The following is a 17,847-nucleotide window of genomic DNA, read 5'->3' as shown; positions in this document are numbered from 1 at the left end:
AATGTTTTGCTGTTGTTAGGTTTGATATCTTAGCTCACCGCGAATCAAACGTAGATCTAGATCTAGAAGTAGGTCAGGCTGAAATAAGGGGGGTGGGAACTACCGTAAAAGCACCGTTTTTCCTCTACTACTGCTCAATTTCTAAAATGTCTTTCTTCTCAAGACAGTCATCATTGACAGTGACAGGCGAGTAGTCAGTGGTGGTCTCAGTCTCACTGAACACAAACTCCTCCTGTCAATACTCGTCGTTGACGTTGAATATGCATGCATACCATACTTCGACTGCTTGGTTTATGAAAGGGAGTGTATACAGACCCAGTAACCGGGAACAAAGTCGCAAAGTATACAGACCCAGTAGGGGAACTCTTTTGTGATTTCGGAGAGTTTCTGCACCCTCTTGGCTCAGGGTAGACCTAGGTTCTTCTAGATTGTGGCCGAGGTCTAGATCTAGATCTAGGCAGACAGACATAAATCTTTGATCTAGTTGCGCGGCTAGCCTAGATCTTATCTAGATCTAGATCTAAATGAAGATTGCGGATGTCTTTTCGATGAACGATTGTTTTTCCTCCATTTTGGAGTTGGAGGAATCGCAAGACGCAATTTAAAGAAAAGAACAATGTCATAATTTCAATCGAGCAGTCACCCTCTCTATTTCTCTCTCTCTCTCTCTCTCTCTTTTTCTCTGTATCGCTCGCCTTCTCTTTTTCTTTGCACGGAGTGTCTACGTACACGGTAACCGGGCACGTAGCCTCAGGGTCTACGTACACGGTAACCGGGCACGTACGGTAGCCTCAGTGTCTACGTACACAGTAACCGGCAACCGGGCATGTAGTCTCAATGTCACGTACACGGTAACCGGGCACGTAGCCTCAATATCTACGTACACGTTAACCGGCAACTGGGCGCCTCTCATTATCTACAAACACGGTATGCAAGTATTTAGTTTCGTGGGGGGGGGGGCTTCAGCTGGGTACACGGTAACTGCTTTGCTCCCTTCTTGACGTTGACATTAATTTTTCCTTTTTCACCGTGTAGTCTCAATGTCGCATACATACACAGTTACCATGTACATGTACTTAGTTTCGGGGGGTGGGGGGAGGGGATGCGGAAGGGGTCTTGAGCTAGGTGCACGCACGGTAACTCTAACTGCTTCGCTCCCTTCATGACGTTGACTTTTTTCCTTTTTTTCACCATGTAGTCTCAATGTCACACACAACTAACCGGGCACATAGCCTCAATATCTACGTACACGGTAACCGGCAATCGGGCGCCTCTCATTATCTACGAACACGGTAACTGGATGTTTTGTTTCGGGGGAGGGGGCTTGAGCTAGGTGCACGGTAAATGCTTCGCTCCCTTAATGACCTTGACCTTTTTCCTTTTTCACTCCGCTTTTTGTGTGTTGTGAGCGGAATGTAAATCAAAAAATGACCCCAATCTATCATCTGTCATCTTTCCTAAGGGAGAGCAAAATGAAGTGACACTGAAAATCTGCGAATCTGGAACAGAAAGCTAAAAATAGATGTTTACAAAACATGTAATACTATCACGAGAGAGAGGGAGAACGAGACTCAGAAAACAGAGAGAGAGAGAATTAAAAACGTATGCTCTTGATGAGGTCATACCTCTCTTAAAACAAAGGACAATGAAACCAGGGGATCCTTGACTATCACCCATCCAATGAAACGCGGACCTTTTGGTTAAAAAACGTGGCTTACTAGGTATGAGTATGACGGATCCCAATTCCGTACAGGGCTTGCACCAATGCACACTTTTCCATAGCAGGAAGCTCTAGTAATAATCAAAATTCTAAATACTAAAATTTGCTTCCAAGTTCAGTTTTTTTCATTCGATGTTGCCTTCAACCCCACCCCTCCCCCCGACTGTACCTTTTAAAAACAATAATCCCCCTATTCCGGAGCCCTATACTTCGCGCAGCGCGCACGTTGAATGAACTTTGGTGACCCCAACGATCACTGGTACTCACAATGTGATGCGAAAGTACAGGTTCACTGACCGGTCACGATGTCGAGCCCGACAAGACGCTTGTATAACTTTATTTGTTTTACGCAAGTGAAAGCACAGGACAATGATTTATTTTCCTGGCTACACAGCGTTTATAATGCACAACCCGTATGTTACAAATGATGTGTTAATCAGACTGCTACCGGCAAATTTCTGGGTGGTAAAGAAAGCGAAAGTAGATCGAGCTTCGGTACCACGCATACACTTACGCTTGCAGCCAAAGCGCCCTGTTCATACCTAAAACTATCTTTTGTTTTCCAAAGAGTTAGCACTTGCAACAACAAAAAATTTATATAAGTGCCGAAGATTAGATGTGTTACAAGAGAAACAAACACAAAAAGAAGGGAGAGAAAGATAAGGATGATAGATGTTGAATAGGAGAGAAGGAGCAGACCACACCAGAGCACCCACCAACTAAATAAATGTCAACACTCTTTGTGACTTGACGTAGACTTTTAATAATCAAGCACAATGAAGACATACGTCAGACGATGCACGACTGGGACAGAAACGGAACAGAAATAAAGCAGATGAATACGATTGACAAATAAGGGAAATAATAATAATGGACACAAGGAACAGATACGAATGATGGCACATACATGTGGTCTTGTAGCTACCGAATGATATTCCTCTACGCCCCCCCCAAGTCTTTGGAGTAGAACAGAAAAGACTGATGAAATGTCAAGAAATGATGGTGATACAACAAGGAACAAATGATTGATCAATGATCTGAATCAGAATAAGATTTAGAGTCAATTGGCTTGGGGCTCTGTCTGGCCAACAGTCTCGCCGATCGCCGAGGGCCGCCTGGAGGCGTGCTCACGCCTATGGGAGCATCTTGCTCTTGTATGCCAGGGGCGTTGTGCGGCTGGAGCGAACGTAGAGCACGCGGGGTGGCTTGAGCCTGAGGTTGTGGAACCACCGTCTCGACAGCAGGGCGTGGATCAGGTGCTAGTTCTTGCCTGGATTCGGGGACAGTAGGCATCGATGGATCGTGTGCTGGGGGGTCCGGAACGCCAGCTGGTTGTGGTAGATCCGGGCAAGGAGAGGGCGGCGAGGTCACGCTGGGCTTGGCATGCCCGGGGTTGTGAACATTCTGAGGCACCGGCTGTGGTGGTGAGGTGCCACCCGGGATCATTGTCAGTGGTGAGCGTGGGACCACTGGCATGTAGTTGCGGAGGAACTTTCTGTTCCGAAGAGTGACGCGGCCAGAGCCATCCACTCGAACGACGTACTGGTCAAATTGACGTACTTCGACTACAATGCCCGTCTTGTCCCATTTGGTCGGGTGGGTTCCCGTTTGGTTCTGTATGCGCACACAGTCACCGACGACGAGTGGAGGTAAGATGCGAGTGTGCTCAGAGAGGCGCTCAGCGGTGCGCATGTGCCGGTTCCTCAGTGCCTCCTCTCGCAACAGAAGGGTTTCACGCCAGGTACTGTGAGGCTGATACTTCCCTGGGTGGATGGGGATGAAGTCCCGTATTGGACGTCCAAAGATACACATCGCTGGGGATAGGTGGGTGTCACGATCAGGAGTGTTCCTGTATTGCAGCATTGCGCGCTGGAACTTGTCAGTGTTTAAAGATCCTTGTGCACCCGTGTTGTCAGTGATCAACCGTTTCACTGTCTTTACTCCAACTTCAGCGCGACAATTAGAGTGGGGAAAGGCGACTGAAGAGACCCTGTGGTGGACACCCCAGTTGCGAAGGAAGGTTGAGGTTGCCAGGGACGTGAACTCTGGGCCTCCGTCCGATGTCAGTTCATCACTGATGCCATACGTGACGAAGATGCGACGCAACGCGGCAACGAGGCCGGCAGATCCATGGGAGGCTTCTTCAACGATAGGCCAGTTACTGTACCTGTCGACTGCAACTAGGTAGCTGTGGCCTCGATGATGAAAATAATCCGCCGCAATACATTGGAACGGGTATGCTGGTGCTATTGGAGGGGTGGGAGGTGCACTCGGCTGGGAAGGTGCCATGCGGTTGCATGACTGACAGCGGGCCCGCACTTCGGTGATGGCCGGGGTCATGCCGGGCCAAAAAAAACGAGGCCTCAGCTCGAGAGCACATTTGGGACACACCCTGGTGAGCAGAGTGTAAGGACTGGAGGACTCGCTCACGGAGCGACGGGGGGATGACTACCCGGTCGTGGTACAGGATGACACCATCAAATGTCGTGAGGAACTCCCGGAATTGATGGTATGGGCGAAGATCAGGGGACAGAGAAGCCCTGTCTTCAAGGAACCCATCCTCAATAGTGTTACTCAAAGCAGTCATTGTAGAGTCGCTGGATGTTGCAAGTCGAATCTCGTCCCAAGTCACTGACTTGATCACCTCGGTTGGAGCGAGGTCAGGTTTGGAGCATACCTGGTTGGTGTCATCCAGTTCCTGGGTGCGGATGGCAGAAAGAAAGTCGTGTGGCAGTTCAGGTGTCACGGGAGGGTCATCAAGGAGCAGAATGGGAGCGGCATCATCAGGGAGTCTGAGAGTGTTACGGCTGCCCACTGGTCTGCGGGAGACGGCATCGGCTGCAGCATGGCGTAGACCGGGGATGTGGACGATGCGGAAGCGATATCTAAGGGACTTTTCCTTGAGGTTCCTGAGGCGGGGATTGGGGATATCGTCGAGACACCGGTCCCCAAACGTCTTCAAAAGAGGTTTGTGGTCCACCGCCACGATCAGGTCGGAACAACCCAAGGTGAAATGGCGTGCTTTGTCTAGTGCATCAACCACAGCCAGGGCTTCACCTTCTATGGGCGCATAGCGGGACTCGGCTCCTGATGTGAATCGACTACCGACCAGGGTGATCTTCCAGCCAGTTTTGCAGCAAAATGGCTTTTCCGAAAGACATGTACAATGTTTCTGGAAGAGCCAGAAGCCTATGCCATCCTTGCTCCAGTCGGTGGCTAGGCATGTTGGTTTCTTCTTGTCAAATATTTCAACCCCTTGGTGGATTTCGTTGATGATGGCCTCCTTTGACCATTCAAACAGACGGTCGAGCTCCTCTGTCCATTCGAGGCGTTTTCCCGGCTTCAGGGCTTCCCGGAATGGGAGCATGCGTTCGGCGGAAGCGAAGGCATAGGATACCTGATTGATGAGACCGAACCAGCTCCTGACGTCGGTGATGTTCCGAGGTGTGGGGAAATGTCGAATGGCCTCCAGGTAGCGGGCACATGGGCGTACGGTGGAGGGAGTTATTTCGAAACCTGCAAACTCAACCGTAGTTTTGGCGAATTGAAACTTGGATGGGTTGAGTATGATGCCATTGGTGCCACATAGGTCAAGCCACTTGATGGCCTGAAAAAAGGCTTCCTCAATAGAGTTTGACCACATAAGGGTGTCGTCAATGCATTTGGTTTTGTGGGGGAAGTCGGCGACGATCTCATCGAAGCGGCGGCTGTATCCATCCCCGGATGATATGTAGCCTTGGGGGGCCACGAGATAGCGATAACGACCCCATGGGGTGATAAACGTCGTCAAATGTCTATCCTCTTCAGCAAGAGCGATGCTATGGTAGCCATTCCACGCGTCAAAAACCGATTTCCTCGTGTGGGGTGGCACTTTGCGGGCCTGGTGGAAGGGAGACTGAGTGTGGTGTGTCTCCCGCGTTGCATGTCGGTTAAGCGGTTGGAGGTCAACCGTGCGCCTTGGTTTACCCGACTTCTTCGGACAGATCACCATCGTGTGGCACCAGGTGACTGGGGTGCCGACGGGGACAGGCTCGATGACCCCCAGTCGCACATCTTGATCTAGGCCGGCTTTGACCTCGTCTTGCCAATGGACTGGGACAGGAATGGGGGTGTGGTGGGCCACGGGACGGGCGTCAGGGTCCACCATGAGGTGGATGGGAGGGCCAGACATCATCGGTAGAGGTTGATGTTCGCACACGTTGAAGGTACTGGACCTGTAGTGATCTAGGAGCCACTGCTCCAAGCCCTCTCTGTTCTCTTCTGTGGCAGGAAGCGGGAGGGAGGTTGGTGGTGGCGGAGGTGGTTGGCGGTGTGAGCACCCGCAAGCCGGCTTGTCCTTCGAATTGATTGCTGCACTGGTGGCGCCAATGGTCGGAAAGCTAGGAGGGATTATTCCCAAAGCCACACAGGCTTGCTTGCTTAGGAACACCCGACCAGTGGATGTGGTGAAGTACACCATCTGGTGAGTCACCAGCTTGGTGTTGGACGGAGATGTACCAGAAATACGAAGGGGAAGGGCTCCGATGATGTCAATGGCCCCACGATTCACAGCTGTCATCTTCATGTTGACAGGGAGGAGATGGCGGCGAGTGAGGCTCATCCTAGCCAAGAGTGCTACGCCCGCCAGGCACGACTGGCACCCAGTGTCTGCCATAGCTTGGTACTTGACGGGAGAGGTGCTGCCTCTCAGAGATGGCGGGAAGCCGAGAGATTGGGCGTCTGAAGGCACTGCCTGGATGGTGACATTCACAAAAGGCTGAGGGTCGGATGCTCGCTTCTCCCATGCCCTGCAAAACTCGTTGTATACATGATGGTCTAGGGATACAGAGTGCGCATTAGACACCGGTGTGGCGGAATCTGCACCGCATAGACTGTCAAAGGCGGCAGCAGAGTCATCCAGGGCGTTGGTGGGGTTGCGATTCCGTGACGACTGTCGGCAGAGGTTGGCGAAATGATTGGATAGGCCACACCTGGTGCATCTTTTACCAAATGCCGGACACTTCTTCATACGTTCCTGTCTACCATTCCCATGGTCCAGTTTTCCGCAGTAATTGCAGGGGAACGCTTGGCCCTTACTGTGGAACAAGTTGCCCTGTGTGCCGAGCTTCTCACTGCGCTTGTAGGAGCTTGTGGCCGCTGCCGTGGTGTAGGAGCAGCTTTCAACGAGGCGACTGGCTGACCTCTTGCCACTCTCCTTCGCCTCCACGTAGCAGAGTGCATCCCCGAGGGACATGTCCTGCTTTGACTCACCTAAGATGTCGAGTCGGATCTCCTCATCAATTAGACCTCGGATGAGGACGTCACGAATCATCATATCGCTATAGTCCACGCTGGGTTCGTGGACATCTGGAGGGCACCTAGGGCATTTTATCTTGAAGTTGCAAACCCCAGCCTGGCCCCTGAGGCGGGCGGCGAAGGCTCTGACAGGCTCGTCCCGGTCTTGCTTCATTTGATGTAGCTGTACCCGTGCTACCATGATGTTTTCCTGGCGCACCGCCAGGCTCTTGATGTTCTTTAGGACAGTGTCCTCTTCGCTGGAGGCTAGGGCGCCGAATGTCCTAGTGAGATCCTTTCGTAGCGACTCATCGCAGCACTCGAGAAGCTGGAAGACGATGTCTGCACCAGTGAGGCGAGTCGCTTGTTTGTAGTCGGCCCACCGTTGGGTGAAGTATGACCACGCCTCGCTCGTTCCGGATGCAGACACGACAGGGCGTCGCACTTTCTCAGCCTTGGCTGCCGCAGTCGGTGCATTCGCTCGTGTTGCATGGGCTGTGGTGGCGTGGATGTCAATGAGGCGTGTCAACACCTCGGTCGGCGTAGATGCAGGCCACTCCACGTCGCAGCCCGGGGCAGGGCAAGGGATGGTGGTCATGATGTATCTCTTATGTCTTCATAAATAAATGTCAACACTCTTTGTGACTTGACGTAGACTTTTAATAATCAAGCACAATGAAGACATACGTCAGACGATGCACGACTGGGACAGGAACGGAACAGAAATAAAGCAGATGAATACGATTGACAAATAAGGGAAATAATAATAATGGACACAAGGAACAGATACGAATGATGGCACATACATGTGGTCTTGTAGCTACCGAATGATATTCCTCTACCAACCACCCATTAATACTATCTTTACACACACCACACTTACAATCACACACAAAAATACATAAACACAGAGAGAGAGAGGGGGGGGAGAGAGAGAGGGAGACACACACACACGCACACCATGCATCCACACGTGTGAATAGCCTCTAAATATATTTAATACTTAGCATGTTACACACACACAAATCACACAACATACACATTGGATAAAACGATATGAGAATAGCTTTATCGGTTGAGTTTGTCAGAAGTAGACTTAACAATGACTTTGTACATGTAGTTACACTACAGTCCATGCCGGCTTTAAGCACGGTCGTCGGGAGAAAGCTTAAGTGTGCTTAAAGCCGAAGCGTGCTTGAGTGCGAAGTAGACATAATCCAGAGGTTTTCAAGTAGAAAATTTCGCTTGCTATTTCCCTTGGTTTGTAAATAGGCCTATAGAGGTCCCGCAAAAGTGTGCACTGTTATTTAGACACTCGCCATGGTAGTTTTTGTTCGCTTGTGGTCAAATGGGAAATGAAAACTTAATTTAGATGGCCAGTCACGACGATACAGCACACTAGGCCTATACACTGCCCGCTGTGCCATTCATACCACCGCCTTCACCCCACCTCGCGCGTGATACACAATAAGGATTAATGGATAGCGAGGGTCAAAGGTACAATCGCAGCCAGCCTCCCTTTCTCGTCTCCCCGACTCTCTTAGTATAATTTTTTGGGGGGTCGTGTGTAGGCCTAGGCTAGATCCTATGTCCGCGTGCGCGGCTGTGTGCATCTGTCTTCCTCTCCGCCCGTGTGAGTGTGTGTCCATCACTTGCGTTCTTTGTGTTTCTCTTGACACACTCCACTGCTGCGGTGTAGACTGTGTTCGAACTTTGATGGGTCATCATGAAAATATTGACTGTCTTATAAATGAAGCGTGCTTGAAGCCGAAGTTACCGTGCTTAAAGGCGTGTAATTTATACGGCAAAATTTAAGTAAGAGCCGTTTAGCGTGCTTAAGTCCGAAACGTGCTTTAAGCCGGCGTGCAGCCGGCACGGACTGTATAAACAAAAATCTCCATAGCCTCACAACGATATTCTCTCTGTCTCTAAACACACACAAATCACACAACATACACAATGGATAAAACAATATGAAAGCTAAAAGAGCAAATAAAAAATGAATGACCCAGGACATATTAAAACTAGAGAAGACAGTCAAAATCAAACATGGAAAAGTACATCTTTAGCTATGGTCAACACCCAAAGGCTATAGTATTTGGTCTAATGCTTGCTTTTCTGCACCAAAGGGTGTGACATCACAGCATTTTGAAAACCAATTTCATCTTATTTAAATCACATGGGTCTCAACTCAGAATTCTAAAAAAGGAGGAACTTCCCGGGTGATCGCCACAGAAGCTCATTTTCGCGAAACACCCATTATTATTATACTGTTGAACCATATAATGCTGAAATGAAAACCATCTATTTATCAAAGCAAGGTTATTTCACGCCAATTTGAGAGTTTGGGAGATAATTTCAAGTAAGAGTCACGCACCAAATTTACAATCTTGATTACATACAGAAAGTGGTGGCGCCTAGGGTCTTGTGCGACTTATTAATATTTTCCCTTCATCATATTCGCCTGTATATATTAACTATATAAAAAAGAATCTTGCTTTGAGCCTAGAACCATAATATCGACTGTCATGATTCATATCATATGTATATATAGGCCTTTATAATAAACGTGAAAGACAAAAATTAATGCTCTAACTCAAAGTACAGTAGAATAGCACAAGTAGACCTATTCAGTGTGAGAGGTGTAAAAACTGTGGGAGGGTAAAATGCAGTGATACTGAAAATCTGCGAATCTTGTACAGAAAGCTAAAATATACTGCCACCAATCCAATGAAACACGAACACTTAGGCCGTTTTCACACAAGGCCTGAACCCACGCACACTTTACTTAGCAGAGAGCTGTAGTAGTTATCAAAATTCTAAACATTAAACATATTTAATTTGTTTCCAGTTTCAGTTTTTTTTGTCCATTGGTGTTGCGTTCAGCCCTCCCCCTATCCCTGAGTGCGTCTTTTTTTAAAAATCAATAATTCCCCCCCCCCCCCCCCCCCCAATCACCCAACACCTCTTGATAACGGATTTTTGAGCCCCTAAAAACCGCGAGGGGGTTCATTGACCGGCCATAATTGCGAACCCGACAAGACGCTTGTATAACTTTCTTTTCTTCATGTTGCCCCTATAAGAGACGACACAGTGACAGATATATATATTGATTTACTTTCAAGGCGACACCACATTTGTAATGCCGAACCTGCAGGTTACAATAATTGTTGCGTTATCAGACAATTACTGACAAATTTCTTGGTGGTAACGAAAGCGAAAGTAAAGGCTTACGGGACGCTCTTTTATGAAATTTAGTGGGTATCATGCTGGACTATAGAGCGGTTGACCCTCTAGTGCGCCTTTTCGAAAAAGCGCAAACTTTGCGAACAGAGTTAGAATCTACCCTACTTGTGTGAAAAAGAATAATAGTGACACTCTTTTTGGCTGAGTGAACTATCTCTTGAACCTTCCAGTTACCGTGTACGTAGACCCTAAGACTACGTGCCCGGTTACCGTGTACGTAGATCCTGAGGCTACGCGCCCGGTTACCGTGTACATAGAACCTGAGGCTACGCGCCCGGTTACCGTGTACGTAGACACTCCGTTCTTTGTTTGTCTCTGTGTTCCTTTGTCCCCACCTATTTCACACTCTATATTTCTCTCGTTCCCTCCTGCCAACTGGGGCATGTCATTACATTTTGCTAGCCCCTCTCTCTCTCTCTCTCTCTCTCTCTCTCTCTCTCTCTCACACACACACCTCCCTCTCCCCCCACACGCACACACACATACACACACACACTAGATTTCTACCGGGGCTGGGGGCTGAAACTTCCCGAAATCACAAAAGAGTTCCCCTACTGGGTCTGTATACTTTGTGACTTTGTTCCCGGTTACCGGGTCTGTATACACTTCGTTTGTCAATTGCCACCGAGTGAAGCGGTGTCAAGTCTGAAAACAACACTACCTTGATTATACATAATGTGTGTCTAATGGGTCAGTTTGTTCTCAACTAATTTTATTGGACGAGCATCTAGTCTAGAGCTACGGTACCAACTTGGCGTGTTTTCAATGAGACGTAGGCCTAGATCTAGGCTAGCCTTAGCCTACACTTTGGTGTAGAAAGGTGTAGAACCAACTCAGGCAATTCTAGAAGTAGAAGGTCACAAACGCACACAAACTCAAGCAGAAATTCACGTTATATCGGGGAACATAAATCGGGGACGGGGGGTCAGGAAAAGACACACACACACACACACACACACACACACACACACACACACACACACACAGAGAGAGAGGGACAAAGAGGCGAACGCACAACACCGAGCACTCAAGCACAATAAGCTAGATCTACGCAAAAGAGCTCCAATTTACTCGGTGGCTATTGACAAAAAGTCAATTTTTGTCAATTGCCACCGCGTCACTCTGTGATAATTGACACTACCTTATAGAATAGCTCCCACCCTGGTGCACATTTGGTTGATAGAGGAAACGCACAACTATCCATTGATTGTTGCGCATTTTGTATATCGGTGGAATGCACAGCGCTTTTTGTCGATCCGTTTGGTTCCGCATTCTATAGGTAGATCTTACCCCTGAGTTTTGTTATGTTTTGTTGTCGTCCAGAGTGTAATTTAGTTTCACTCTCCAAAGTGGCAAAGTCAAACCGAAACTGAATGGAGGTAACTGGAAGTCGGGGTTACAATAACTTTTACTATGTAACATTGCAATAATTATTTTTATTCCGTACAAGAAGTTTATAATCTCTACCCACGTACTTACACTACACAGTTTTTTTTAAAAATCGCTTAACATCTTCGGGACCATCGACGTACTTTAAATACGCGAACCTCGCCCGACTGAATCGGACCACAGATATGTATATTTACGCGATGGCTATACCACTCATTCAAGGCAACAATGTTAATGGAAAGATATATTACAGAAAGATCTGTATTTATGCTTTTATAGATTATTCTAAGGCGTTCGATACAGCTAGACATGATGAGCTATTTAAAATACTGGAAAGGCTAGACATAGATGGAAAAGATCTAAGAATTATCAGGAATTTGTACTGGGAAGAATGTCCAGGTCTCAAAGTAAATGGAGAAAAGATTAATAACATCAGGTATGCAGATGACACAGTTTTGATAGCAGGCTCAGAAAAGGACCTTCAGTTGCTTCCAGCTATACTGATTGTAACAGAAAGTGAATGTAAAAGATTAGTGTGAATGTAAAGAAAACAGAATGCATGGTAATATCAAAAAAAAGAAGCAAAACCTTGTTGTAATCTTATTAGCAAAGGTGAAAAGATCAAACAAGTCCAACAGTTTAAATATCTAGGAAATATGATAACATCTGCTGCCAAATGTTCCACAGAAATAAGACGGAGAATTACAATGGCTAAGGCTAGTTTCAATAAAATGAGCCCAATCCTGAAAAATAGAAAATCTCAATGAACACCAAAATGAAAGTTTTGAAATGCTATGTTTGGTCAACCCTTCCATATTGCTGTGAATGCTGGACAATCACTAAAGACAGTGAAAATAAAATAGAAGCAACAGAAATGTGGTTTCTTAGGAGACTGCTTAGAAGAGTATCGTGGAAGGAAAAGAAATCAAATGAGGTAGCACTTGGTGAAGCCCACGTGGGACGCTCAATGTTAAAAACAATCAGGAAACGACAGATGCAGTTTTTGGGACACTTAATTAGACATAAGGGTCTTGAACATCTAGCTCTCACTGGCAAAATTAAGGGCAAGCGAGGCAGGAGAAGGCCCAGAACAACACACTTGGGGAACTTAAACAAATGGGTAACAGGGAAAGATCAGTGAAACGTGGCTTTTTTTAGAGCATCCGAGCAAAGGAATGAATGGAAAACCATGATCGCCGATGTCTGTCGCAGATCTGGCACTGGATGATGATGATGATAAACTAAAATACGACAAATTGGTAGAACTAAAATTAAACATAAATTAAGAATTTTAACTGAGAATGAATCTCAAGACACTGAACTTTTAGTAATTTAGTACATGATCAGTGTGATGGTTTACTGTGTGGGATAGGGAAGAAGTTATATCGTTTCAAACGAAGTAAAAAATGCGAACTTCGTAACTAACACTGGCAAAGTCGCTTCTGGGCTCATTAACCCGATGACCCCGAGCCTGGGAGCTCTGACAGGCTGCTGGTTCACGCTAACTGAAAGTGACAGAATCGGCCGAAAAGGGACGCTGTGAAGAGAACAGTTTTGTGCTGCACTGCATGCAGATGACACAGTTTTGATTGCAGGCTCTCTGCTCTCTGGACAAACTGCACCTGGCCTTTATGTTTTCTCAGCACTTTTCATTTGACCCGTACTCTCTAAAAGTAACTACATTGTCTGTTAACTGAACTACATGGGTGCTGGGTAAAAGCTTTATATTGTCATATAATATGTGTACAAAAAATGTCTTTAAGACTGTTGTATTGTAATCAGAGGGCTACAGTTTACTGAACATTTCAACTTTCTATTATTAATTTTTCTTCTTTTGCGATTGTTTTACTTAAGACAAAATAATAACATAGAAATGGCTGTGAAAAATAATTTTTTGGAAAACTGCAATCTATTTTTTAAATAATTAAACCGATAGTTATCTATTGCCGTCTCATTCTTTTTTATACATTTTGATGTTGACTACAGTTTGTGATGATGAAGGTTAAATTAAATCGACTGTTTCTATTTGTATTATTTCAGACATCATCTTTGCCGGTCGTGTTCTGAAACCAGATGCAGTGCTCTCAAAAATGTCCATCCACCACTTATCTACTGTGTATGTTGTACCCAAATTTTCAAATGTGAAGAGTGGTCAGAAAGGTAAAAAAAAAAAAAACCATAGTCAACTGGTAATGAATGTTTGTCTTGATTGCTGCAGCCAGCTTTAGCTTTAATAGCCTATCTACCAAAATATAGAATATTGATATTCAGTCATTGCATTTTTTTCATAGGCTCTCTTGAAATTGAAAACGTCTTCAGGATGGATGTGATTTTATCAAAAAATGGGAATATCTTGGATTGTTTTGTGTATTGGGGAGGGGGGGGGGGAAAGGGGGAAGACGAGGGGGGGGGGCAATAGAGTTTTATGGAATAACCACTTTCTGGTGGATAAATGTCGTATGTACTTGGTGTCTCCAATTCTCTTCAGTGTGCTCAAAAACTTTATCTTGTACTTTTGTTTATTTTTGTACTTCATGCATCTTTTTTATTCTGGGCTCCTGCCTGCTACTGTTAGATGAGGTTGTTACTGGCCCTTCCAAAAGTGAGGTCACCATGGCGATGCAATCGGCTTTGCTGAATTTGGAATACAGAAATATTGTAAGTACTTAGCTTCATTTTAGCTTACAATGACATCATGAAATATTTTTTGAAAATGCATTTTAAAATCACAGAAAAGTTTGCTGCATGTTGAATGTTGTAAATCCCCTAACTCTGAATGGTTTTACTTTGTTCACTCTATTGTCTGCATCTCTAAGATGAGATTTGAAAAATATGCTTCTCTGGAGTTTACATTGTTAAAAAAGATTTTTCCTATTTTTCCTAGTCTCCTCAATTATTCACCTTATTATTCTTATTGACTGTTTTAGGATTTAGGACGTCTTGTGTGAAAAAAAATACTTTGACATCATTATTCTGGGTCCTCAGGTGGAACGCATGCTATCAGACCCAGACTCTGTAGAAAATATCATTGCAACCACCCCGGGATTGGACAAAGACCCTGCAGTTTTGGGTAACTTTGATTTATAAGTTGCAAAAAAGAGTTGAGATCTATTTATTTTTTCAGCTTCATCAAAATGTCTAATTCTATTGGTAATTGTGATAAAAAAGTGATGATTACTGGTACTGAACTTGTTCAAGGCTATAAACAATTGAATTTGAGTCTTGTTTCGCTGACAATCAGGAGTTACGAAGGAGCTGGCAATGATGTTTGTTTGATACTTTAATTAACATTTACATTTAACACTCTAGAGGCTTGAACTTCATTTTCTTTTCTTTTTTTGTTTACTTTCAGAGTAAAAAATGAAAATGAACATATGTAGGGATGTTATCTATTGGGTTTTGTCAATTGAAGATAAAACAATGTCACATAACAGAATCTCATCTGAATGAAATACAAAAACCAAGACTAATGGAACTGATAGTAAGTATAAATCCAAGTTGAAACCAATATCATGAAGACTAAAAAGGTAAATGTCTGTCATTGTGGTGAAAGCGGGCACTCGTCAAAATAATGAAATAGAAGAAATCAACATTTTTTCACCCGTTTGACAATTTTATTGTTTTTGTTTTGGGCTGAACGCTTGTTTGTCCACTCTAAGACACATTCCTGCATCGGTTTCACTGAAAAACGTTAATCAAAGGTATAAAAATTGTAAATTTGTAGTTTCCAAGGACACTACAGCTTTGGAAGTCACCAAACTTTGGCGGCCGTTTTCTCACTGATTTTGTCTCTGAAACCAGGTGACCCCAACCTCCTTCAATCCCAAATATCTTGACTTTATAATCGAGATAAATATTAATTTTTTTTTCTTTCACCAAAATCAAAGCGAATGAACGGGCTTTAAGATTATACCAATACCTCTATATATAACCCAATAATCAACGAGCAATTCCACTGTCATGTAGGGATGAGCAGGTACCGGTACCTGAAACTCTCGGTTCTACCGAAGGAGGTGTCTGGTAAGGAGCTGACAGTACCAGCTCTGGTAAGGAGCCGACACCAACAGTTTTTTTTTACGGAGCCATGAGAAATGTGCAGTCTGTGAACTTAAACCGAGGCCTAGCAGCTGTTTTGTCAGGTGCACAACGCAGCTGGTGACCTTGATACATGGCTTCAGATTCAAAATTGACTGTGAAAAACGAAGTTTGCTTATATTTAAATGTGACTTCAAATCAGGTTCCTCGCGAGCCACTTTTGGTTTATTTTGATGCGCTGATTCCAAAAATGAAATCAATTTTTAGCGGCGCTGCAATAATTATTTTTAAAATTTTGCATGCAAAGTGAAATCTCGTTCGGCGGCAAACTTCAAAGGTAGTTTGCGTCCCAGTTCGCCTCTCCAATTCTGACTTGTGTGTGTAGGGGGGGATGCGGGCCGCGCTGATCATGGCGTTAGAGGCAAGACACGTAGTCTGTGACGTCACCTCCTGGTGTCACTCCCAGTACCAGTACTGGCGATTCTCGGTGCCAAGAAAGTACCGACTCTGGGTTTCACTGGTACCACCAAGCACTAATGCCATGACACAAATAGGGCTCTTTTAATTTTTAATTCTGCTAGGCAAATACATTTCAAAAGTCTTATTAAATGGCACAGAAATCATATCGTTTACAAAATTGTCTCTGCTGTTCCAGCAATGCTTCAAAAGCCTGAGCTTGTTGCCATTCTGGCTCACCCACAAAACATGGACAGGTGAGAGTGAATTTTCTTTACTACTTTTGGACTTTATGGTTCTCTCTCTCTCTCTCTCTCTCTCTCTCTCTCTCTCTCTCTCTCTCTCTCTTCCACGCTCTCTCTGTGTCCCTCTCTCTCTCTCTCTCTCTCTCTCTACTCTTAAATTGTTATACATATTAAATTGGATCTTTGAAAAGTTGATCTGGTTTATCTTAAGGAGTGGTTGCTGGTCTTAGGTCAGGTCACTGCTCCTAAAATTCTATTTGTACTTTCTGTTTTTTGGGGGGGAATAATGGCAATTGTCCTTTTGACACTTTGTGCGCTTATGTTCATAAGCTGCATTTAGCCCCTCCTGTTTTCTAACCATCTACTTTTTCAGTTTGTCTTATCTTCAGTTCAAACCTATCATCAAATCTACTTTGGTTTCTGTGTATTTCCTGCCTTGCTTTGGTCCCTTTTCAGATGTTCTCTCGACTGTGTATCTTCTCTTAGACCAAATGGGAGGGGGGGGGGGGCTCTCATTGTTACGGTGGTCACCTCTCATTCAATAGGTCCTGGGTTAGAAACCCGATTTCGACAGAAAATTTTCTTCTCCAAATTGTTTTCCTTTCACCTCCTTTCCTGCTCTCTAACCATATTCTGTTGTCTGCAGGGTTCCCGCGGCCTCCTTGAATTCAAGGAGTCCTTGAAAACTGCTTGAATTTACATTCAAGGAAAAATCTCCTTGAAAACTCCTTGAATTTTGCCAGATCGGACAGGAACACGTGTACAGGGTGACTGCCAGGCCCCGGGAATCCCGGGGGGGGGGGGGGGGGGGGGGGAGGTTGAAGGCAACACCGTATGACAAAAAACTGAACTTGGAAGTTGGTAGATCTCTAGATCTTCTCTCTGCAAAGGGCGCGTTGGTGCACAGTCCTTGTGTGGAATCGGGATCCATCATACTCAAACCGTCTAAGCCGTGTTCTTTTTACTAAAGGGTTCCCGTTTCATTGCGTAGGTGATAGTAAATTATATGTATTGTATATTTTAGCTTTCTGTTCAAGATTCGCAGATTTTCAGTGTCACTGCATCTTGCCCTCCGACAGTTCTTACGCCTCTCGCTCTGAATAGGTCTACTTGAGCCATTCATGATATTACCCTACTTTGAGCTAGAGTAATAATTTTTGTCTTTCACGTTTATTATATAAACCTTGACACCCTGACTGGTTTTTGACAGTGGATATTCTGGTTCTAGTCCTTTTCTCAGGCTCAAAGCAAGATTCATTTTTATATAGTTTATATTTAAAGCGAATATGATGAGGGGAAAATATAAATAAGTGAGAACAGACTGAAAAGCCTAAGTCACAGTGTCCCAGTGCCACACTGACATCATGTTGTTGACTGGATTCAATGTACCTACATGCGTGTGTGTGTGTATATTATATATAATATATAAATGGAGCGTGCACTGTCGTTGTTATGTAACATGCCCCTGGAGAATGGATGAGG

At 45.1% G+C, this 17,847-nt stretch overlaps 1 protein-coding gene across 3 annotated transcripts in view; it reads left to right on the top strand.

Annotated features, from left to right (window-relative positions):
* The window catches only part of LOC101847550 (ubiquitin-like protein 7), a 29,504-nt gene that overhangs the window by 2,530 nt on the left and 9,127 nt on the right, over positions 1–17,847 (top strand). For all 3 annotated transcript variants that reach the window (XM_013087178.2, XM_013087170.2, XM_005090662.3), the window contains exons 2-5: positions 13,670–13,789; positions 14,205–14,287; positions 14,615–14,699; positions 16,320–16,377. In XM_013087178.2, coding sequence (XP_012942632.1) covers positions 13,670–13,789; positions 14,205–14,287; positions 14,615–14,699; positions 16,320–16,377 — 346 coding nt within the window. The remainder of the gene's footprint in view (positions 1–13,669; positions 13,790–14,204; positions 14,288–14,614; positions 14,700–16,319; positions 16,378–17,847) is intronic.

Source organism: Aplysia californica, unplaced genomic scaffold (genome assembly GCF_000002075.1).
Source record: "Aplysia californica isolate F4 #8 unplaced genomic scaffold, AplCal3.0 scaffold00020, whole genome shotgun sequence".
Taxonomy (NCBI): domain Eukaryota; kingdom Metazoa; phylum Mollusca; class Gastropoda; order Aplysiida; family Aplysiidae; genus Aplysia; species Aplysia californica.
The sequence above is the reverse complement of the archived record's forward strand: the minus strand, read 5'-3'. Positions and strand labels throughout refer to the sequence as shown.